The following is a 24,470-nucleotide window of genomic DNA, read 5'->3' as shown; positions in this document are numbered from 1 at the left end:
GTTAAGAAGGCTTACGGTGTGTTAGGTTTTATTGGTAGAGGGATTGCGTTCCGGAGCCGTGATGTCATGCTGCAATTGTACAAAATGCTAGTGCGGCCTCATTTGGAATATTGCGTGCAGTTCTGGTCGCCCCATTACAGGAAGGATGTGGAAGCATTGGAGAAGGTACAGAGGAGATTTACCAGGATGTTGCCTGGTCTGGAGCGCAGGCCCTATGAAGAAAGGCTGAGGGACTGTTCTCATTGGAGAGAAGGAGGCCAAGAGGGGATTTAATAGAGACATACAAGATGATCAGAGGATTAGATAGGGTGTACAGTGAGAGTCTTTTTCCGAGGATGATGACTTCAGCTTGTACAAGGGGGCATAGCTACAAATTGAGGGGTGATAGATTTAAGACAGATGTCAGAGGCAGGTTCTTTACTCAGAGAGTGGTAAGGGCGTGGAACACCCTGCCTGCCAATGTAGTTAACTCAGCCACATTAGGGGCATTTAAACAGTCCTTGGATAAGCATATGGATAATGATGGGATAGTGTAGGGGGAGGGGCTTAGATTAGTTCACAGGTCGGAGCAACATCAAGGGCCGAAGGGCCTGTTCTGTGCTGTATTGTTCTATGTTCTATGTTCTATGTTTCATCTTTTTCAAAAAGTGACATTCAGATTTTTGTACTGAGCTGTGTACACAAGGTATGAAGTAAAGTAAATCGGCGCAGTTTCATAACTTAGCCATTAACTAAACTGCCTAGAAGTAATTTGGTGTGAAAATGGAGATATTACTTTGAAAACGGTACACTTTTGAGACTGCATTATGATTAATTGATTGTATGATGGAGAAGGAGCTTCAAACTGCATGTTCTACAATCTGCGAACACTTAGCACTAAAAATGCATAGAAGATATCAAGATTATCCTTTGTTTTAATCATGCACTTCCCGTGAGCCATTCCAAATCAAAATGAATGTTGAATACAGAGAGCAGAATTTTTCGCAACACTGTTTTCATTGTTACTGTTAAACATATATTCTAAATATTTTCGCAATGCACACTCTCACGGATTGTGTACGTCGCACGTCAAAATCAAAACCTAATGTAACAGAACCATTTTATGCTTTTTAAAAAAAACTTTGATGTGAATTTTGTTTTTTACACTATTTCAGTCTTGTGTAAACAAAATACTTGGACAACCATAAACAGTTGTTGCAGTTTGTAACAAATTCAACCTGAATGTACGAATATTGAAAACATCATTATCTTACCTTTTTTCTTACTTTTTGACATTATCACACCATTCACAATAGACAATGGTATTTTCTTTCCATTTTTACTCCAAATTGTGTTTGTTAGTTTCAGAATTAGATTCTGATTTTTTAATTTTTGTGATCTTTTTCATAGCGGCACTTTCTAGGTGAAGCTTTAGAAAAATCTATCAGTAATGTAAGTGAGATGCAATTTTCGTCTTGCCTGATACCTGACCTGTAGGTGTGGCATGCTGGCATTGCTCGATCAATTCATTTCAAACATAATTTCTCTTAATACCTACTCTATCTTGGAAAAGTAATGTTTGTTTTAAAATATTTAAAATTGGCTGTAAAAATAATGGAATATTCATTTTGCCTATAGTACATATACATACATATGTATGCGATATGTATGTTTTTGTGTGATTATTGCATGCTTGCATTATTTCAATTGTGCTCATTTTTCATCACATGAACTATATTAACTTACAGAAAAGATCCAAACTAGTTATATAAAGATTTAAAATTGTGAAAAGTAATCCTTAAGGTAGTGCCCAGCATATGAAGAAATAATATATTTCAGTGCACATTTTTTCTTTCGAAATGTCATATAATCCCAAAAGTTATAAAAAAGGATATTTATTTTTTTGTGATATAAAGCTTTTCATGAGCACTGCGTGGGAATAGGCAGTTCTGCGTGCACCTATTTCTCCTTTACACTTTATTCAAAAGATTTCCTGTTTTGTCCAAGTAACAGTGTCCACCATTCCCATTTTTATGTGACTTTGCAACTGTTGCCATATTTCTTAACTTTTCTTAACATCTAAGATTAGATGGCAATTAAATTTGTTGTTTAATGTGGTTGAATTTGATGTATTTTCATTAGAGATTTTGGTTAAAGAAGGATTAATGGTTTTTAAGTTTTCTCTTCATTAGGAAGAATTGTAGTCCAGTATTATTTGAGGCTAATATACAGCACTAAGTATTTTTCATTTTCCCATTGTTTGAAGTTGAAGTTACACAGTGAAAAATGAATAGAAGATGTGGAGTTTTCATATATTGTTATGCATCAAGCTCTGTGCCTTATAAGCTCAACTCCATACTAAGCTTCTGAAGTGAAAACAATTGAGTTTAACTGTTAAACATACTGTCTGTGCCTGAAATATTGTGCTCGTAGACTCTGTGTGCACGCAAGTGCGGGAAGTAATTTTACAGAAAGTAAACGTCACTCGTGATTGCTGAAATTTGAATGATTGGAAGTTTAACGTTTATAAGTTGTTTACAGCATATGCATATTAGTTTATTGATGTATGAGATAAAAGGATTCGTGATCATGAATAAAATTTATGAAGATGCTCTGTTACATTATTTCCAAGACAATAAATTTACCATGGTTATGCTGATGAGTAGTTTTTAAAAATATAATGCAATTCTTTGCAAGTTTGTGGACATCCTAAGTATTTGAAATGCAATATTTTATGAAAATTAATTCTTCATTTAACAAGTAAGAAAAGGGGAAAAATTAAAACTGAAGATTGATGTGAAGGCACTCCAGAAGTTTAATGAGTGCAACACAGAAATCTGAAATTATATCTTCACTGTCAGTTATCGGGTTTCCAACTAAATCAACCATATGGAATAATCTTTCAACTTTCAACTTCTTTTTTGTGGTCTTGCTTGCTCTTTTTGCATTGAGACCAGTTATCTTTGGTCAGAAAAATGTGGAACACTTCAACAGTTAGATTTTCCTATCCTAAATCAGGATGGAATGGAGGTGGAACACAAAGAAAAATTGATGCGACAGCCTGAATGAAAATTTGCCAGCTCCCTATTGACTCTGACAGTTCTCTTGTGTATAAGGTTCTGGTGGGAGGGCAGAGTATGGGGAGGCTTGGGGAAAAAGTACAGACCAGAAAGTGATAATGGGAACTGCAGATGCTGGAGAATCCAAGATAATAAAATGTGAGGCTGGATGAACACGGCAGGCCCAGCAGCATCTCAGGAGCACAAAAGCTGACATTTCAGGCGTAGACCCTTCATCAGAGAGGGGGATGGGGTGAGGGTTCTGGAATAGATAGGGAGAGAGGGAGAGCTGGACCGAAGATGGAGAGAAAAGAAGATAGGTGGAGAGGAGAGTATAGGTGGGGAGGTAGGGAAGGGATTGGTCAGTCCAGGGAAGACGGACAGGTCAAGGAGGTGGGATGAGGTTAGTAAGTAGGAGATGGAGGTGTGGCTTGAGGTGGGAGGAAGGGATGGGTGAGAGGAAGAACAGGTTAGGGAGGCAGAGACAGGCTGGACTGGTTTTGGGATGCAGTGGGTGCAGGGGAAGAGCTGGGCTGGTTGTGTGGTGCAGTTGGGGGAGGGGCCCCACCCTACCAACCTCCGGATACAACGCATCATCCTCCGACACTTGCGCCATCTACAATCCGACCCCACCACCCAAGACATTTTTCCATCCCCACCCTTGTCTGCTTTCCGGAGAGACCACACTCTCCGTGACTCCCTTGTTCGCTCCACACTGCCCTCCAACCCCACCACACCCGGCACCTTCGCCTGCAACCGCAGGAAATGCTACACTTGCCCCCACACCTCCTCCCTCACCCCTATCCCTGGCCCCAAGATGACTTTCCGTATTAAGCAGATGTTCACCTGCACATCTGCCAATGTGGTATACTGTACCTGGTGTGGCTTCCTCTACATTGGGGAAACCAAGCGGAGGCTAGGGGACGGCTTTGCAGAACACCTCTGCTCGGTTCGCAATTAACAACTGCACCTCCCAGTCGCGAACCATTTCAATTCCCCCTCCCATTCTTTAGATGACATGTCCATCATGGGCCTCCTGCAGTGCCACAATGATGCCACCCGAAGGTTGCAGGAACAGCAACTCATATTCTGCTTGGGAACCCTGCATCCCAATGGTATCAATGTGGACTTCACCAGCTTCAAAATCTCCCCTTCCCCCACCGCATCCCAAAACCAGTCCAGTTCATCCCCTCCCCCCACTGCACCACACAACCAGCTCAGCTCTTCCCCTCCACCCACTGCATCCCAAAACCAGTCCAACCTGTCAATGCCTCCCTAACCTGTTCTTCCTCTCACCCATCCCTTCCTCCCACCCCAAGCCGCACCTCCATCTCCTACCTACTAACCTCATCCCACCTCCTTGACCTGTCCGTCTTCCCCGGACTGACCTATCCCCTCCCTACCTCCCCACCTATACTCTCCTCTCCACCTATCTTCTTTTCTCTCCATCTTCGGTCCACCTCCCCCTCTCTCCCTATCTATTCCAGAACCCTCACCCCACCCCCTCCCTGATGAAGGGTCTAGGCCCGAAACGTCAGCTTTTGTGCTCCTGAGATGCTGCTGGGCCTGCTGTGTTCATCCAGCCTCACATTTTATGACCAGAAAGTGAAGTCATTTTCCTTAATAATTTGAGGTCATTAGGACCTCAGATGAGCTTGCCTTCTGATTCTGAAGATTATGTGACCTCTTGCAGCCTATCAGGAACAGGGCCAGCAGCAGTGAAACGTTTCATTTAATCTGAAAATATGAAATATTGGGCAAGAATTGGACTGAGTAGTAACAAATGTGATTAACCAACTAAACCCTGCCCTATTCCGGGTCCCAGTTCTCTTTTATTGCTGGCTACTTTAAAGATAAATGTTCTCAAAGTTACCACAGCAATGGTTGCTGTTTTGAATCAGAACATGGCCCACTTCTATACTGTCCTGCTTCCATTTCCACTGAACACCATAGGCTCTAACATGCACACCTTTGTGCTGACAACCACTGATTTTTGATAGACCTGCCTTTGGAGCCACCATTACTTCAGAGGAAGGGCCACCGGACCCAAAACATTAACTGTTTTCTCCTTCACAGATCCTGCCAGACCTGCTGAGGTTTTCCAGTAACTTTGTTTTTTCCCTATCTTTTGGGGTTGTTAGGATTCTTGCTGTTGGTAATTCAAGTTTCATAGCATGCTAGAGATGGAGTGAAAGATGCTTTGTAAATTGGAATTGAACTTAAATCCCATTTTTTTTGCCTTTGATTTTAAAATATGTTGCTTTGGATAGGCATAGCCAAGTGCGAAGTTAGAAAATTAACTTCATGTTCTTAAAATCATGTTCTACATTTGTGCAGTTATTTTTTAAGTTGTTAATTTTTTTAAAAATGTGAATGAATAATTCAAATTCTTGAATTCCTTTGCTTAAATTGTTAAACTCCAGAGAATGCTTGAATGCATGGCCTTATGTGTAGTGCAGTAAAGGTTATTGTTCTAATATTCATCAATCATTTGTTATTGCTTTTAATTTTTGAAAAAAATCTTCACTACATGTCTTAATATATGGATGTGTTTCACTTACCAAATTAAGTTCAATGTAATTTAATTAGTGTCTTTACATTTGATTTATAAATATTGCTATCTTCAGTCCCTGTTTCACTGTTAAATTCTGTCTGCTATAGATATCTTTGCTAAAACAAAGCCTGGAAATGCAGTTATCCCAGTCCCAAGATTCCTTGCAAAATCTACAGTGCCAGTTCAACCGTGAGAGACAGCGACTCACACAGCAAATGGAAGGGATGGAAGAAGAGCACAAACGCAAACTGGCATCCATGGAAGATGCACACAGGATTGCTCTCAGAAACATGGAGGAATCCAAGGACCGTGAATGCAAGGTATGTTGTACTATTATACTTTCAAGTGTTGAATTGACAGTTTATTTTTAATGTTGTTTTCTTTGTGCAGGATCAGATCATTCATTAACCATTAAATAGCAAGTATCTGAAGTTATGGAATAATTATTTGTGACTTCCTCACACTCCATCCCTAAAATAGAAGATTTGTGTATAATATTAAAAGTTGAAGGGATTTAGATGATATCATTAGGCTATTCTATTACACTTTTTTTAAAGATCTCATTCTACAAGTTGATCATAGAGTGCTTTAGAAGTAATTTTGCACTTTTGCCCAATATTCAAAGATTTCTTTGTTTTTCTATAGCGTAGAATTTTGCATTGTATCATGAGGCCTGTCTCACAATCCAAATCTCACTCTGGAATTATTTCATATATGAACATTTTCTTTGGTTACAATGTATGATAATTATAATTTATATTCACGCTATGCAGTACATGGTACTGTTTGGTGGTAAGTGAACCTTACATACTGGTTGGTTCTTGGATAGACACAGAATTTAATTCAGGGAATAACAACCTGTTTCAGCCCATTTGCTGCTAAAATCCCATGTTTTGACATCATCAAATTGAAGAATGACAACACTGATCTGGCTGGCCTCTCACCTTCATATCTGCACCAACTTGATTCCATCCAAACTCTGCTGCCTGTATTCTAATTGCCATAGCCCCGTTCACTCATTGCAGCTTGATCACTGACATATTAATTCTTGAACCATCAATGCCTCGATGATGAAAACCTAATTCTTGTGTTCAAATCGCTCAATGATATCAATCCTACCTCTGTCTTGAAACCTTTTCCAACCCTACCATTTTCTATGAATTCTGCAATTTTCCACTTGTCGTCTTGTCCATTTCCACATCCTTTTATACAGTTGTGCTTTCAGTGGTCTCAATACAGACATTTGGAATTCCCTCATGAAACTTTTGAACTTCTCCACCTCTCAGTCTTAGGATAAATCTTATCTCTTTGACCCAGGCTATGGCCATCAGACCTGTTATCCATTACTTCGCTCTGTTTCAGCATTTGTCGAATTAAGCTCCAATGAAGTTCTTTATGATATTTTCCTGTGTTAAATATGTTTTAGAAATATATCATACCATTGTTGATCAGAATTGACAATAATAATCAGAATAGGAGGGAAAATATTGTGGAAAATTTGTGGGGTTGCTCCAAGGCTATCTGTTCTGAAGGCAGGTATATTCTTTTGTAGTTGTAATTGAATTGTAGGTAATATTCATGCAAGCACTACTTGCCATTAGAATGTAAACAATTTGCTAGGATCTGGGCAAGCCATGCCTCCACACATAAGACATTGTGCTGAAAAATATCACACAAAGATGCAGATGCAATATATTCTTAGGAAAAGTAAAGGTAAGCCAGTTGCTGACCTAAGGGTCCATATTTTTGTGAAATTACGCATCAGTGACTTCAAAATGTTATAATTGCTTGAATTCACCGCTTTAGTGGCTGTGTTTCATCAAGGATGTTCCCTGAAAGAATTTGGAAATGTGTTACAATTAAATAGTATCTTTTTAAATTGCAGTATCTGGTTTTTCACAGGTTTGAATTCTCTTTGCAGCTGCTGGGATAGCCATTTGTATTAATGAGCAATCTATTGCAGATGTGTTCCATAATCAATGAGGCATCTTGTTAATTATATTTCAGTCTTTTTTCCAGCATACACAATGGCATAATCATCATGGCCAGCTGTATTTAAGTCCAGCATGGACTATCTGTTGGAATTTATTTGGGGAAGGCAGAAAGAAAAGTTTGGTTTTATCAATAAGTCTATTATGAATCACTGAACGGGAAGAAAGTCAAAGGAATAGCCCCACATTCTGTGGGTAGAAGCAGCAAAATGAAAAAAAGGAATTTGGATTGTTATGAAATCTGGTAATGGAGTCTTTGCCTGGGGCATCATATTTATGGGCAATTAATGTGTTCTCTCCACCTGAGCAAAGAATGTGTCAGTGATGGAATTCATCAATGCACCAGGGGATATTTGTTTGAGAGATACCACAAAGATCTGGGGAAGACTCCCTAGAAGGAACCAACTGTGAAGAAACTGACGGCTATGGTGACTTTTGATGCAACATACAAGGCTATGAGATCAGTTGATTGTTGTGTAAGATCTTGTTCCACTATGTGATAATCGTTTCTAAATATTTTTCTGCTAATTTGGAGTCTGCACATCAGCCACATTGGAAAAACATCTATGGCTATAGCTCCCTTACACTCAGAGTAAAATCTCCTCCACCTTTGGCTATATTCTGTTGCCTTTACACTTCACCAACCCTCATATGTTGGATTCTGTTGTAGCCTATTATTTTCCTTAGTAACCTTCTCCTTACACAACTCGCCTGGAAGGCTGTCTCGTCTCCCACATGTTGTCCAAAGCAACAAAAAATGCAGAAGGACGCAACATCTGCTGCCGCTTTGTGTTCTGCCATAAGTGTTTAAAATGTTGGTTTTAAAAGCTTGGTACAAGAAATGAATATCTTGGATGAGGCCAACAGAAGTGTTTACACCTCTGCAAAGTAGTGTTTTGCACACTATGGGTTATGAAAATTGTGTATTACACTAATATTAGTTTTAGGTGGCCCAGTAGATTTGCATTTCACACCTATGTGCTTTGCATCTTGCACCCTTTGCTGGCAAAAATGGCATTGGCCGGAAATGGGGTTTAACCTCTTCACCTGAGTCAGACCCACCATTTTTAAAGGCCTCCGGAGTTAGTCCACAACAAACAACCCAGCTCGCAAACAGGTACTATTGTTAGATTAGATTCCCTACAGCATGGAAACAAGCCCTTTGGCCCAACAGGTCCACACCGCCCTTTGAAGCATCCCACCCAGACCCTTCCCCCTATAACCCACACACCCCTGAACACTATGGGCAATTTAGCACGGCCAATCCACCTGGTCTGAACATCTTTGGACTGTGGGAGGAAACCGGAGCACCTGGAGGAAACCCACGCAGACACGGGGAGAATGTGCAAACTTCACACAGACAGTTCCCCAAGGCTGGAATCAAACCCGGGTCCCTGGCACTGTGAAGCTGCAGTGCTAACGACTAAGCCACCGTCCCACCCCTGTTATATCCTGCTCTCTCATCTGTTAATGCTCCAGCCCCACACCTTGGAGAGGGAAGTGAGGGAGCCAGTTCTTGTCATCCACATTGGCACCAATGACATTGATTAGAGGAGACACAGGGTGGTGAGAGAGGATTGCTTTACGGACTGGAAGCCTGTCACCAATGGTGGATCCATTGCCTTTCATCATTTATACAAATAATTAGGATGTGAATATAAAAGGCACGGTTAATAAATTTGTAAATGACTCGAAAATTGGTGGTGTTGTGGACTGAAGATTTTGTCAGAATTCTAAGGGACCTTGATCATGTAGGCCAATGGGCAGAAGATTTGCAGATGGAATTTAGTTTAGAATAATGTGAGGTTTTGCATTTTGGGAAGGCAAACCAGGGCAGGACTTATATAGTTAACGTTAGGGCCCTGGGCAGTGCCATAGAGTCTTACAACATGGAAACAGGTCCTTAGGCCCAACTGGTCCGTGCTGATCCATTTCCCTGCACTTGGCCCATATCCATCCAAACCTTTCCTATCCATGTATTTGTCCAAATGCATTTTAAATGTTGTTAATGTACCTGTCTCAACTACTTCTACTGGCAGCTTATTCCACGTGCGTACTCCCTCTTTGTAAAAACTTTGCCCCCCAGGTTCCTGTGTATTCTTTCCCCTCTTACCATAAACTGATGCCCTCTACTCCTCGATTCCCGAACCCTGGGAAAAAGTCAGTGCATTCACCCTATCCATGCCTGTCATGATCTTGTACACTTCTGTAAGATCCCTTCTCAGTTTCCTACGGTCTAAAGACAAAAATCTTAGCTTGTCCAACCTCTCTGAATAATTCCGTCCCTTGAGTCCTAGCAACACGCTTGTAAATTTCTTCTGCACTCTTTCCAGTTTAATAGCATCCTTCCTATAGCAAGGTGACAAAACTGAACACAATATTCCAAGTGCAGCCTCATGAATGTCCTGTACAACTGCAATGTAACTTCTCAACTTCTATATTTAATGCTCTGATTGATGAAAGTTAGTGTGTCAAAAACCTGCTACACTGCCCTGTCTACCTGTGCCTCCACTTTCAGAGAACCGTGCCCCTGAACTTCAAGGTCCTTCTGTTCCACTACAGCCGTTAAGGCCCTATCATTCACCATGAAACTCCTACCTTGATTTGACTTTACAAAATGCAACACCTCACTGTTACCTATATTAAACTCCATTTGCCATTTCTTGGCCCATTTCCCCAGTGGATCAAGATCCTGCTGCAATTTCTGATAGTCTTCCTCACTGTCTATGTTACCATCTATTTTAGTGTCATCTGCAAACCTACTAATCATGCCTTTTACATTGTCTTCCAAATCATTGATTTAGATAACAAACGGTAATGGACTGACCACCGACCCCTGAGGGATACCACTAGTCACAGGCCTCCAGTTCGACAAACATCCTTCCGTTATCACAATCTGCTTCTGACCATCAAGCCAATTGTATATCCAATTTTCCAGCTGTCCCTGGATTCCATGCGATTTAGCCTTCGATCTAATGATCTAGCAGTCTACCATGTGGAACTCTATCAAAGACCTTAATTAAATCCATATAGTTTATGTCTACTGCCCTGTCCTCATCACCGTTCCTGGTCACTTGATCAAAGAACTCTAATAAATTTGTGAGGAATGATCTCCCATACACAAAGCCATGCTGGCTATTCGTAATCAAACCCTGTCTTTCCAAATGTATATGTGTCTTATCCCTCAGAATCTTCTCAAGTAACTTACCTACCACATGTGTTAGATTTACTGGTCTACAGTTGCCAGGTTTTTGTTGTAGCCCTTATTGAATAAGGGTATAACATTTGCTGCCCTCCAGTCTTCCAGGACCTGACCCACGGTGAATGATGATGCAGATATATCAGCGAGGGCCCCTGCAATTTCTTCTTTAACCTCTTGCAAGGTTCTTGGATATAACTGATCAGGACCGGGAGATTTATCCAACTTCATACATTCTAATATGTCCAACACCACCTCTACTGTGATATGGACAGTCCCCAAAATATCACCACTATCTTACCTAAGTACCCAAGTTTTCATGTCTTTCTCCACAGTAAAAGCAGAGAAGAAATATTCATTGAGGACCTCGTCCATCTCCTGCAGGTCCACGCACACATGTCCACTTTGGTCCTTGAGGGGTCCTGTTCTCCCTCTAGTTATTCTTTTTCATATAATATCTTTAAATTTTTTGCCAAACAAAGAAACCTAGGGGGTGCAGATGCATTGATCCTTGAAAGTAGATTTGCAGGTAGACATGGTGGTGAAGAAGGAATTTGGCATGCTTGCCTTCATTGGTTAGAAGATTGAGTATGAGGGTTGGGGTGTCATTTTGCGGCTCTACATTGGTGATCCCACAGCTAGAATACTTCATACAATTCTGGTCTTCTTGGTATAGGAACAATGTTTTTAAACTTGAGAGGGTTCAGAAAAGATTTACAAGGATGCTGTTGAGATTGTAGGGTTTGAGTTACAGGGAGATGCTGAATAGGCTGGGGAAATTTTCCCTGGAGCATTGGAGGCTGAGGGGTGATCTTACAGAGGTTCATAAAATCATGAGGGCCATGGATTGGGTGAGTAACCAAGGTCTTTTTTCCAGGGAACGGGAGTCCAGAACTAGTGGATGTAGGTTTAAAGTGAGAGGGGAAAGATCTAAAAAAGGACACAAGGGGTAAATTCTTCACACAGAGTGTGGTGTGTGTGTGGTTCGAGCTGCCAGAGGAAATGGTGGAGGTGCGTACAATTGTGTCATTTAAAGGCATCTGAATGGATATATCAGTAGCAAGGGTTTAGAGGGATGTGGGCCAAATGCTGGCAAATGGGACTAAGTCTGATAGGGATGTCTGGCTGGCACGGACAAGTTGGGCTGAACAGTCTGTTTCTGTGATGTGTGATTCTATGAATAGAAAGGAGATTCTGTTGAAAGATTCGAACAGTTAAGAGCTAATTAAAAAGTAGAACCTCCAAAATAACAATCTCAAAAGTGAACATTGGTCACATGAGAAATGAATCTGGGGAGATGGTTATGAGGAACAAGTAAGTCTTAGAGGAGTTGTACAGATATATTGCATTCATCTTTACAGTGGAAGATACTTCAAACAACCCATTAATACTAAGGAATACATGGGCAGAATTAAGTACTATCACCATCAGTAAGGAAGTAGTATTAGTCAAACTACTGGGGGCAAAAGGCAGATAAATCCCCTATCCCTGATGGCTTGCATCCAAGGATCCTTTAAGTGGTAGCTACAGAGCTGGTGAATCTATTGCTTTTAATTTTCTAAAAACCCTTGGATTCTGGAGAAATACCAGAGGAGTCAGCGTGAGAGGGAAATTGAGGACGAATTATGTAGAGAGATCTTAGAAATTTTTAGGAATAACGAAGTTGCAATAGGTGATTTTAATTTTCCAAACATTGACTGGAACTATCATAGTGTTAAGGGTTTGGATGGTGAAGAATTTGTTAAATGTGTTCAAGAAAATTTCCTTTATCAATATGTCAATGTTCCTACCAGAGAAGGAGCAAAACGTTACCTTCTCTTGGATAATAAGGGCATGTGACTGAAGTGATAGTAGGGGAACACTCTGGGTCTAGTGATCATAATTCGATTAGTTTTAAAATAGTTGTGGATGAGGATAAGCCTTCCATAAAAGTTAAAGCTTTTAATTGGAGCAAGGCAAATTTTAATGGCATGAGACAACTTTCAAAAGTTGATTGGAGTAAAAGTTGATCACAGGTAAGGGATATCTGATAACAGGAAGGCTTCCAAAAGTGTTATAATGAGAGTTCGGAGTCATTCAGAGTCATTAGAGTGAAAGGTAAGGCTGGTTGGATTAGGGAACAACAGATGAATGAAGATATTGAGGATCTAGTCAAGAGTAAAAAGGAATTACATATTGGTTATAGACAACTGGGTTCAAGTGAGTGTCTTGATTTAGATTATAATTTTTCAAATATCCTGCTATGACTTCCTCAATAAATGATTCCAATAATTTTCCAACAGTAGACGTTAGGCTATTCAACCTATAGTTACCCACATTGTGCCTCCTTCTCATTTTGAAAAGGAATGCCATGTTAGCAGTTTTCTAATCATAGGCAAAGAGTCATACAACACAAAAACAGACTCTTTGGCCCAATTAGTCCATGTCAACTATAATCCCAAACTAAATAAGTCCCACCTGCCTGTACCTGCCCCCTTATGCCTCCAAGAAGATCAGGAAGACAAAGAGGGGATGTGAGATAGCCTTGGCAGATGAGGTTAAGAATAATCCAAAGTAATTCTATGAATACATTAAGAGCAAGAAAATAACTACACAGGTAATTGGGCCCCTTAAAGATTGAAGAGGTCGCTTTTGTGTTGAACCTCAGGTGATGGGAGAGATGTTAAATGAATCTTTTGCATCAGCTTTTACTGTGGGGAAAGAAATAGACGTTAGACACTTCTGAGAAACAAACAGTGATGTTTTGAAACAGTTCACAGTATAGATGTAGTAGTGCTGGACGGCTTAGAAAATATAAAAATATGTAAAAGTTGATAAATCTTCAGGACATGATCAAGTGTGTCCCAGGATATTGTGGGAAGTTAGGGACAAAATTGCAGAGTTTTTTGCAGAAATACTTGTGTCACCCCTGACTACAAGTGAGGTGCTAGGTGGCTGGAGAGTACCTAATTTGTTCCTTTGTTTCAGAAGGGATGTAAGGAGAATCCTAGGAATATAGGCCTGTGAGTCTGACTTAGATGATGGCAAAGTTTTTGGAGATGATTCTGAAAGATAGAATTTATACACACTTGGAGAGCCAAGGATTAGGGATATCCAGCATAGTTTTGTGAGAGTGAAATTGTGTCTCACAAAATTGAATAAGTTTTTTAAGGAAGTAACCAAGCAGTTTGATGAGGGCAGAGCAGTAGATGTTGTTTACCTGGGCTTTAGTAAAGCCTTTGACGAGGGTCCGCATGGAAACTAATTAGTAAAGATGGACCACATGGGATTCAGGGTGAGCTACCTCTCCCAGTCTCTTGATGACATGTCCATCCTTGGCCTCCCACTGTCAGAATGAGGCCAAACGTAAACTGGAGGAATAGCACCTAATGTATTGCCTTAGGAGCTTAGAGCCCAGTGGCCTGAATATTGACTTCACCAGCTTCAAAATCTTACTACCCCCAGCCTGTCCATCTTTCTACTCACCTATCCACTCTACCCTTCCTACTGATTAACCACAATAATCCCCTATCTGCATCCACCTGTCTCCATTTCAGCCACCCCTCCCCCCATTTATTTCTGGGCTCCTCAGTCTTGACGAAGGGTTTCAGCCAGAAACGTTCACTTCCCTGTTCCTGATACTATCTGATGTGTTGTCCTTTTCCAGCTCCACGTTTATTGACTCTAGCTTCCAGCATCTGCAGTCCTCACTGTTTCCAAAGGAATGAAAATATAGATGGGTAGGTTAGTACGTGTGCAGATGATACAAAGATTGGTGGAATCAAAAGGTACAGCAGGACATAGATCGGTTGCAGATATGAATGGAGAAATGGCAGATGGATTTCAATCTGGGAAAGTGTGAGGTGCTGCATTTTGGGAGATCAAATGTTAAGGAACAGTATCCAGCTAATGGCAGTACTCTGAACAGTACTGATGTACAGAAGAACAGTATTGATGTCCAGATGTCATATTGCAGCTTTATAAGACTTTGGTTGGGCTACACTTTGAGTACTGTGTTCAGATTTGGTTGCCACTTTATAGGAAGGTTGTGAAAGCTTTGGAGAGGGCGCAGAAGACGTTTACCAGGATGCTACCTGGATTAGAAGGTATGAGCTATTAGGAGAGGCTAGAAAAACTCGTTGTTTTTTCTGGAGTGGCACAGGCTGGGAAGGAGATTTGTTAGAAGTCTATAAAATTATGAGATGCATAGGTAGGGTTGATTGTCAGCTTCTTTTTCCCAGATTTGAAATGTCTAATACTAGGGGCCAAACATTTAAGGTTAGAGAGGAAGTTCAAAGGAGACTTGAGGGTCAAGTTATTTTTTCCAGAGAGTAGTAGGAGTTTGGAATGCACTGCCAGGGGTGTTGGTGGAGGCAGATGCGATAAGGGCATTTAAGGGACATTTAGATAAGCATGCAAATATGCAAGGAATGGAAGGATATCGACCAAGGGCAGGCAAAAGAGATTAGCTTCCTTTTGGCGTCATACTCGGCACAACATTATGGGCCAAAGGGCCTCTTCTTGTGCTGTGCAGCTCTATGTTCTATGTTCACCGTTAACAAGGAAAGTAGGGATGGTATCAAATTTAAAGGGGAAAAGAAGTACGATGTGGCAAAGAGCCAGACGATTGGGAAACCTTTTAAAACAAAAACAGCAAAAGACAACCCAAAAAATAATAAAGGGGGAGAAGATAATCTTTGAGGGTAAACTTGCAAGTAATATGAAAATGGATGTAAAGAGATCCTTTAAATTCATAAAAAGGCAGAGAGAGAAAGACCAAAGTCAAATAGACAACTTTGGGACCAAGGCTAGGGAATTAATGGGAAACCAGGGACTAGCAGAGGAGTTGCATCGATATTCAAGGTAGAACTTGCACCAAAATTATTAATTACTCAGGCAAAAAGAGGAGAGGAGACAACTATAATAAGTATAACTAGAGAAAAAATGCATGGGGAAACAAAGGTGGCTAAAGACAATTAAATTTCCTGGATGTGATAAGAGGATGTGATAGGATACTGAAAAAAGTAGCTACAGCGATAGTGGATTACTGTTAATAATCTTCCAAGAATACTTGGATTCTGGAAACTGCCAATTTAAAACTTTATTTAAAATGTGACGGGGTTGAAAAACAGATAAAGACCGGGTAGCTGAATGTCTGCAATTGGGGAAAGTTTAGAATCTGGTATAAAGAATGTGACAGCAAAGTGTTTAGAGATACATTATGTAATCAAGCAGAGTCAACATGGCTTCACAAAGGGGAAATCATGTCTGACAAATTTATTAGAATTCTTTGAGGAAGGAACAAGCAGGATAGGTAATAGGAAGCAGTGGATCTAATGCTTTTGGATTTTCAGAGGGCATTTGAAAAGGTACCACACACTGATGTACTGGTTCGGCAGGTAAAGGGATGAGCAAAGGGAATATTTGCCTGTATTTCAGAGGGAATGGAGTAGAAAGAGTCGGGGGTGGGTTGGGGCGGGAGGTGTAGATGGGCAAGGTGGTAAATGGTGGATGTTTTGCTAAAACTATACAAGGCTAGAATACTGTGAACAGTTTTGGGGCCTCTTATCTAAGGAAGATATGCTGGCATTTGAGACAGTCCAGATAAGGTTCACTAAGCTCATCCTGAGTGTGGAGGGACTATCCTGAGGAGACACTGAGCTCTTTTGGCTTGTAATTTTTGGAATTTAGAAGAATGCGATGTGATTTAATTTAAAACATACATGTTTCTTGGGGGATTCGACAGATTAGATGCCATAAGGCTTTTACCACATTCTGCGAGAGCCTAGGACCAGAACACATAATCTTTGAATAAGATATTGCTCTCTTATAACAGAGTTGAAGAATTTCTTATTGCAGAGGATAGTGAATTTGTTTAATTAATAACCAATGAAGGGTGCTGGGGCTAGGTTATTTGTTCAAGAATAAGAGATTTTTAATCAATAATGGAATTAAAGGTTTTCGGGTAAAGGCAGTAAAGTAGTGTTGAGGATGAACTGATCTTGTCTTTCTTGTCTTTCTTCAGTCAATTTATTGAAGGATTATCTATGCAGTAGTTGACTTGCTAATTCATTGAAATTTCATCTGTGTCCAATTGAAAATTTATGGTCTCAAATTTTCAAAATGGATCATGAACTGCCCTGTTACAAAAGATTGTAGTAATCAAAATGTTAAGAGTATATTTTGTATTTTGAACTCTAAACCACTGTGTGAACAAATGTTACTTTTTCTGAAAACCTGAAATTGTAATTTGCCATCTAACTGTGTTACCTGAAAAGAGGCATGAAAGAAGAAATTGCATGAAGTAGCAAAGAATGTAATTGCATTGAGTATGTCTTACAGCAATTGGAAGAATCTTTGAATCAGCAACATATGATAGACATGCAAGCTCAAAAGGATGCTGAGAGAATGAATTTGGAGGCTTTACAAAAGGAAGCGAAGCAACAACTACAGGAATTGAGGGTAGAGCTGCAGGATGAAGGGAAATTACTGCTTGGTATGTAGATAGTTTTAATCCATTTGTTCAGATATATTATGACACATCACTGAAGCTGGTGGTCTTGAAATTGAGCCTTCTTGCTCAGAGGTAGGGATACTACTGGCATACCATTTGAGCCCTCAGCTTGGTATGTATTCTTAAGTTATTCTTCTAATTTACATGAATTGTTGATATGATTGTGCTACACGTTTATTAAAGGTGGCATATGTTCCTCTTGAGCGGTGATGAGTGTTTGTTTTAAATTCATCTGTGGAGTAAGAGTTGGCCTGGCAAGGTCAGCAAATACTTTCCACCCTTAAATGCCTTTGAGGAAGTTCTTCTGAGCCACTGTGTTGAACTTCTACAGTCCATGTGGTGTCAGTCTACCATGAGTACTATAGGGAAGGAAGTTCTAGGATTTTGACCCGGCAAGACAATTAAAGGAGCAATTTAGTTCTCGGTCAGAATTGAGAGGAACTTGCTGGTGGTGGTGTTCTCATGTGTCTGCTGCACTTATTCTGCTAGATGATACATGCCACAGACTCGAAAGATATTGTTAGAGTAAACTTATTGAGTTGCTGCATTGCACCTTCAAAGATACAGCCAATGGCTGTGTACAAAATACAACCAGGGGCAGGCTTGCAGAGCTGCTATACCCAACTGCTGATCAGCTGACTTCAGTTGGATTCTAGTTCTCAATTTCTACTCAACTTCCCAGAATTGGAGTCACTTTTCAGTGGTAACATTTGATCCCCTATCACTTGAACTAATACCAGAATCAATATGATTGGCTCCAGGCTCACCAAGTTATAGGAAAAATAGTCTGGAAGAATTCTGATGCAACTTTACTGAGCAGTCCTGCCCGTTGACCAGCTTGCTGCCACTCATTGCATCTCTTCCTACTAGTGGAAATAAGCCATTGCTGTTGAAATCAGAATTGGCATCCCAAAAATGTAAGCTGTCAGCTGCAACTGCTGAGTTGGAATAAAGGATTTACTGCAAACAATTAACTGCAGAAATATCAGTGTTCCACATGAGAAGGGCATTTTTTTTTGCATTTTAAAATGTCTAACCTCTCTCAGATCTAGGACCGGCACTTTGATTCCAGACAGCAAGTAAATGAAAATATATAGAAATGTCTTTTAAATTTCATTTCCACATTTTCAATTAATAATTTCTAAGTAATCTTCTCCAATGAGGCAATTATTCAGTTTTGTATGAGTAGAAATGTGTTCCCCAGAAGAAATAATGCCACTTCAGAGACCTGTTTTGAGCTTTATATCTACACATCTACTTAGCTTTGTAGATGGTTTTGCCATTTACTTTATCAAAATCACCCATAATGTAGAGCAGTTTTTCCCTTTCTTAAAACTGGGAGGAAAAAGAACACATTCCCTTTTTAAAATAACTTGTATTGCAATATTAATAACTAATTGTTTGTACTTACCTACAGAATAGTTAACCTTTTGCTGAACATAAATTAGATGAACTCTAAGTTAGGTTTTGGTCCACGGTGATTATTGGGACAAAAAACAACAAGAATAATGTCATAGCATTCTTATTTTATTTTAAACTTGTGCAAAACTTGAAATAAAATACTCAAGAAAGATATTGCGTTCTTTATGATATTTACGCTCTAAAACCTTCAGGCAGTTGTTTAAAAATGCTATTATGAGACATGAGTAATATTGACTATTTGTTATCCTTTCTCTTGTAAGTTTTGTTTCCTAAGTTTATATATTTGGGCAACAGCCTGGAAGCATGTTAAGATGATGTTGAAAATATCAATGCCATGTTGTATGGTCTTTCCAGCCTCTTTACGTTCAGATCTCAATTATCAGCATTCTGTTGCAATGGATAAGCTGAGACAAAATAACCAGCAGGAAATGGCAGCTGTGAGGATGGAATTAGATCAGACTGTTGAGCAGCACAGACAGCAGGTGGGTTAGTTTATTATTCTATATTTTAAATGAAACGTTATATTTATATACTGTTATTCTGTATATTAAATAATAACTCAAGACATGATGCTATTCAGTCATGATATTCCGAGTGGTTTATTTCAAATACAATTATCTTACCGCAGAATGAGATTTGTGTTTCAGTAATTGATGTGACCTTGAAGTTAGACCAGAAGACCAAAAGGGATAATAAAGTGTGAAGCTGGGTGAACACAGCAGGCCAAGCAGCATCTCAGGAGCACCAAAAGGGATTTTTGTTTTGTATTCCATAATATTTTTCTTGAATTTTTTTGAACTTACCTTTTACTTCTGTGTTGGTTTCTGTTGTAATATAGTTTCTAACCATAGGAGTGAAGTATATTCACTTCTTGGTGCTATTAGCATGGACGCACAAAAATAATAAAGGGGGTTCTTTTGTTGAACATATTTTTCAATTTACTTTGCAAGTAGTATGCCCTTCATGTAGAATCTTGCCCCATAACGTGAATTAAAAATTATATGTTGGGAATTGTAAACATCGCTCTATTTTGTTGACTTATCCTCAGTTCATTAGCTCTTACACTTTAAAATAACTTCCTGTCAGCCATATTAATACAGAAAATTCACTTATGTGTGCTTCAAATTAGATGTTATTTGCCAATAAGTAATTATATCATCTAATTTGTACTGTCACAAATGAATTTCCTTTTAAAAGTTGAATGTGTTAGTTGGGAACTCTTCCATTTGCATTTTCCTTTTGCGCAGTTTATCACTCATTTAATTTAAAATGTTATGGGAATCATATCAATTCTGATTCTGTCAAATTAAACTTTTGCTTCTTTCAGAAATGATGGTACTTGCACTTGAAACTCATTGAGCTATTTAAACACAGAGTCATTTAATTATTCCAATGAGATTCTTTCTATATTTCCAAACTAATTAACTTCTTACCAGGATGATTTATGACTCCCATATTATCACAAATTATGGAGACATTATGTACTTGCAAACTATTTTAATTGCGATTTTGGTGAATAATTATAGGATGGTAAGCAATTATTTGGGAAATGCAGGAAAATCATTTTTGTGTATTTATGGAATTGTTAATCGTTTTTAGTACATAATCACAGATTCAGACCTAGTCCTGATTTTAGGTTGGGTGTGCAGAGTCAGGAGTGATCCTGAATACATGAAACCAAACTGTAAAATCATTGTCCGCACTTACAATTTTTTGTTCTGGGGATTTGGGGCAGGCTGAACTATAATACAGATGAGCCTGGAAGAACTGAAGAGGCTGCCAATTCCCTGTAGGCTAGGCAGAAAGCTTGCTCCAGGACTCCAGCACAATGATCAAAGTTTTAAAATAAAGTTTAAAAGTTATAACTTTAATCTTTAAAAACAAGGTTTAAAAAACAAATAAAAATAACTCCCCTTGTTTGATCTATGTCACCCTTTGCTTCTCTACCAATTTCTACGGCCTCTCACACACATATCCCTTCTAATAAGACCTATCGCCCTGGATAGTCCCTAAACTCATCTACCCATACCCCACAGCCCTAACACTGTGTCACCCAATGCCACCCATTATCCCCATGGCTTTTTATCGAACCAATGTGAATTTATACTCTCCGAGCCACAACTCTCTGATATTTCTTTGCCATGTCAACTCAGCTAATACTTCACTGTGGGCTAATCTTAGGAAATATGCTAACAGTGTCAGTTGATATATTGGCCACTATGCCACTATTTGGAGGTGGGAGATGGGAGGGAGGACAGGGAGCTGGTAACAAAAAATGTCAATACCATTGAAATTGCTTCAACTAATCCCTGGTGAAAACAAGCATGTCACTCGAGTGCTTAACATTTATATGCTTAATCCCTTGCATCAAGAATGCAGTGCCATTCAAAAAGCAGCTGGAGCTGTCCATCAACAGGCATCCCTTTTTTTTCCTGTATTCGTTCATGGAATGTGACAAAGGACAGGCAACAAATGCTGGTCCAACCAGCACGCCCACATCCCATGAGTGAATTTTTAAAAATGTGTTTCTTGACCATCCCTTATAACTCTGGGAAAGTTAAAAGTCAACCACATTGCAGTGGTCAGGAGTCTTTTGTAGATCAGACCAGATAAGCATGGCGGATTTTCTTCCCTAAAGGATATGATTGAAACAGTTGGATTTTATAACCATCAATGGAGCTTAGCTGTCCTTTTATTCCAATTTTTACTGAATTCAAATATCACCGTCTGCCATTGTCTCTAGCTCATCTCGCCAGAACATTAGAATTGAGGAAGGGTGTCCAGACCTGAAATGTTAACTCAGATTTTTTTTCTTCACAAATGCTGCCAGGCCTGCTGATCTTTTCCAGCAACTTCTGCTTTATTTCTGATTTACAGCATCTGCAGTTATTTCGGTTTTTATTTAGGGTTCTCTACTACTAGTCCACCATGATGCCACTGTCTCCCCTTTTCAATGTGACAATGATAGTTTGGGAAATCGGACATGCAGAACAAATTCTATGATGATTTTATGTGAACAGGCACTCTGAAATAGCTATCTGTTTTTTCCAACTCCAATTTTTTTGGACCATTTATTGAGAACTTTGCCGGTCTTACAGAGTTTATACACTTCTAATTTCCAGAACTGGTTTACAGTCCCCATGGCTGCCTATTTCCAACAAACATGTCTTAACTTTCACAAAGAATGTGTTAGCCCCATCAAACTTGTCCCAGGACTAGATCTAAAGGAATCCTTTACATTTCGGAAGGGTATGGATATAAAACATTCTTCAAGCTGTCAGCCCTCACACGTACCATCACCTCATGAAAACCATTTGTATTTTCTATGAAAAAAACACCCATTTCTTTCTGTTACTCCCTTACTTCTGTGGAAATTTAATTTGAGTCATTAATGGAATCATTGTGATTGTGTTTGTATTTGTGAACAGGAGATGAGGAATAAAGTGGAGAATGAGTTGATTGGAGCCGTGGTATTAATGAAATGTTTTCGTAATTGGTGCACATTGTGTTTGTGCGTTTTTTGACGGGGGAAGTAGAATTGAAACTTGAGCCATTTTGTCCCTTCTGAGCTTTTTGGAATTTCTAATGTTAATCCACAAACATGATCCACTCCCTCCACCAGTGACACTCAATGACAGCAGTGTGCATTATCTACAAGATGCACTGCAGAAATTCACCAAGGCTCCTTAGACAGCACCTTCCAAACCAACAACCATTCCCATCTAGAAGAGCAAGGGGAGCAGGCACATGGAAACACCACCAGCTACAAATTCCCCTACAAGGCACTCACCATCCTGACTTGGAAATATATCGCCATTCCTTTACTGTCACTGGGTCAGCATCCTGGAATTCTCTCTCTAATGACATTGTGCATTTACCTACAGCACATAGACTGCAGCAGTTCAAGAAGGCAACTCACCACCACCTTCTCAAGGGTAACTAGGGACTGGCAATAAATGCTTGCCAGGCAGTGTTGCCCACAACCCACAAGTGGATAGATAAAAGTTGAATGGCTGCTGTGCATCCAACTGAGTGAGTTTAAAAATGGAAGTGTGTTTCATAAAATTATACCTCTATGCATGCTAATATATAAAACTATTTTTACAATCTAGAAGAAAGAATTACTGAGCAGAATATCTAACCTACAAGAGGAGGTACGGCATTGTGAAGACCACATAAAAGAACTGAATGAGGAGAGCCTGTCTATGCATAACAATTTAAGTACCTTGACGAAAGAGCTAGAATACAAAGGAAATGAAGTTCTGAAGATACGAAGTGAAGTCAACCAGAAAATTAGGTAAACCATTTGGATGTGGGTAAACAGTTTTGAGAAAAAAGTCTTTATTTTTGGTTAAATATTTTGAACACTTTTTTCTGTTTAGTTTTTTATTAAAAGAAAGGTTCCCATCAGAAAAAAATGTACTTTGAAATTGGCAATGAAAGTTTTGAATTTTGCACTTTATAATATTTTTCAAGTGTACAATGTCCAACACAGGAATCAATTTGTAGTTTAAAGAAATGAATTAAAATCTAGCTTCTGCAAGCCTTGAAAGATGTGATTTAAAGGAGATGCCTTTGGTGACAATTCCTCCAATTCCTTTCTGTTCTTATTTGAGAGAGAGCTGGCTAACCCTTAATCTCTTCTTACTTTGTGATTTAAGATGAGAATTTGTGGCTGGTTAAATATTTGTTCTGTTTGTTTGATTTGACATAATTTATCCACTTGTGATGTTTAATTTATAATTGATTGGTAGATTAAGTGATACAAAATGAGTAAGTGATGTCTACAAACATGAGACACTTAAAAAAAATCATGCAAATAGTTCTTAACAACAACATGCAGTTGACCCAAGAGTCTGTACACTTTGCTTCCCAGTGTAATACTAACACACTTACTCCAGTTTCTCCAGTCATTGCTGCGCATAGACCAGTGGCTGGAAAAATTAGAGGAAATGTAGCTTGACGATGTCAATAAATTTATTTCCTCTTTACTAAAAAAAGGTTTATCCTTTATAAAATATCTCTTTGCAAATACTGACAAACCTTCAATACTTTGAAAGGTACCTGTTATGAATGTGTGAATTTTAACTCTGATACATAAAAATTAAATACATTTCCATTTTACTTAGTAACAGATAAGGTTGCTGATGGTAGTTGTACGCATGGGCTTTCAAAAAATGTTTTCAAGTACCAGATTACGATTTGCTAGAAGAATTAACATTCAAAGGGTGAGGTTATCTACTTTGGTAGGAACAGCAGATGTGCAAAGTGTTTCTTAAATTATTATAAAATGTAGATGTGCAAAATGGGCCTTTTTAGTAAATTAGTGAGGGCTTACATCAAAGTGCACCAAGCTTTTAGGAAGGCTAATGGAACGTTAGCCTTTATCACAATAGGATTTGAGTACAGGAGTCATGATGTCTTGTTTCAGTCATACAAGAGCTTGGTTAGACCACACCTGGAGGACTGTGTGCAACTTTGATCTATTTATCTTAGGTATCATTGTCATAGAGGGAGTACAGTAGAGGTTCACCAGACTTACTCCTGGGACAATGGGAGTATCCAGTGAAGAGAGATTGGGTGATATGGATCTGTGTTCTCTTGAGTTTCAAGAATGAGAGCTGGTCTCATTGAAAGCGACAGAATAGTTAAAGAATGGGGGAGAGTGAGATGTTGTCCCTGGTGTGGAGCCGACAATCAGAAGGCACAATTTAAAACGTGAAGGAAACCATTTAGAACCAAGATGTAGAGAAATTCTTTCATTCAGATGGTA

At 39.3% G+C, this 24,470-nt stretch overlaps 1 protein-coding gene across 9 annotated transcripts in view; it reads left to right on the top strand.

The window, feature by feature from the left end:
• Positions 1-24,470, top strand: part of fam184ab (family with sequence similarity 184 member Ab) — a 179,730-nt gene that overhangs the window by 110,228 nt on the left and 45,032 nt on the right. For 6 of the 9 annotated variants that reach the window (XM_059645379.1, XM_059645375.1, XM_059645376.1 and 3 more), the window contains exons 10-14: positions 1,390-1,431; positions 5,700-5,912; positions 17,104-17,257; positions 19,052-19,179; positions 22,810-22,994. In XM_059645379.1, the coding sequence (XP_059501362.1) occupies positions 1,390-1,431; positions 5,700-5,912; positions 17,104-17,257; positions 19,052-19,179; positions 22,810-22,994 (722 nt within the window). The remainder of the gene's footprint in view (positions 1-1,389; positions 1,432-5,699; positions 5,913-17,103; positions 17,258-19,051; positions 19,180-22,809; positions 22,995-24,470) is intronic. The other 3 variants (XM_059645377.1, XM_048531046.2, XM_059645381.1) reach the window with 1 other exon arrangement.

This window comes from Stegostoma tigrinum, chromosome 4, assembly GCF_030684315.1.
Source record: "Stegostoma tigrinum isolate sSteTig4 chromosome 4, sSteTig4.hap1, whole genome shotgun sequence".
Taxonomy (NCBI): Eukaryota; Metazoa; Chordata; class Chondrichthyes; order Orectolobiformes; family Stegostomatidae; genus Stegostoma; species Stegostoma tigrinum.
The sequence above is the reverse complement of the archived record's forward strand: the minus strand, read 5'-3'. Positions and strand labels throughout refer to the sequence as shown.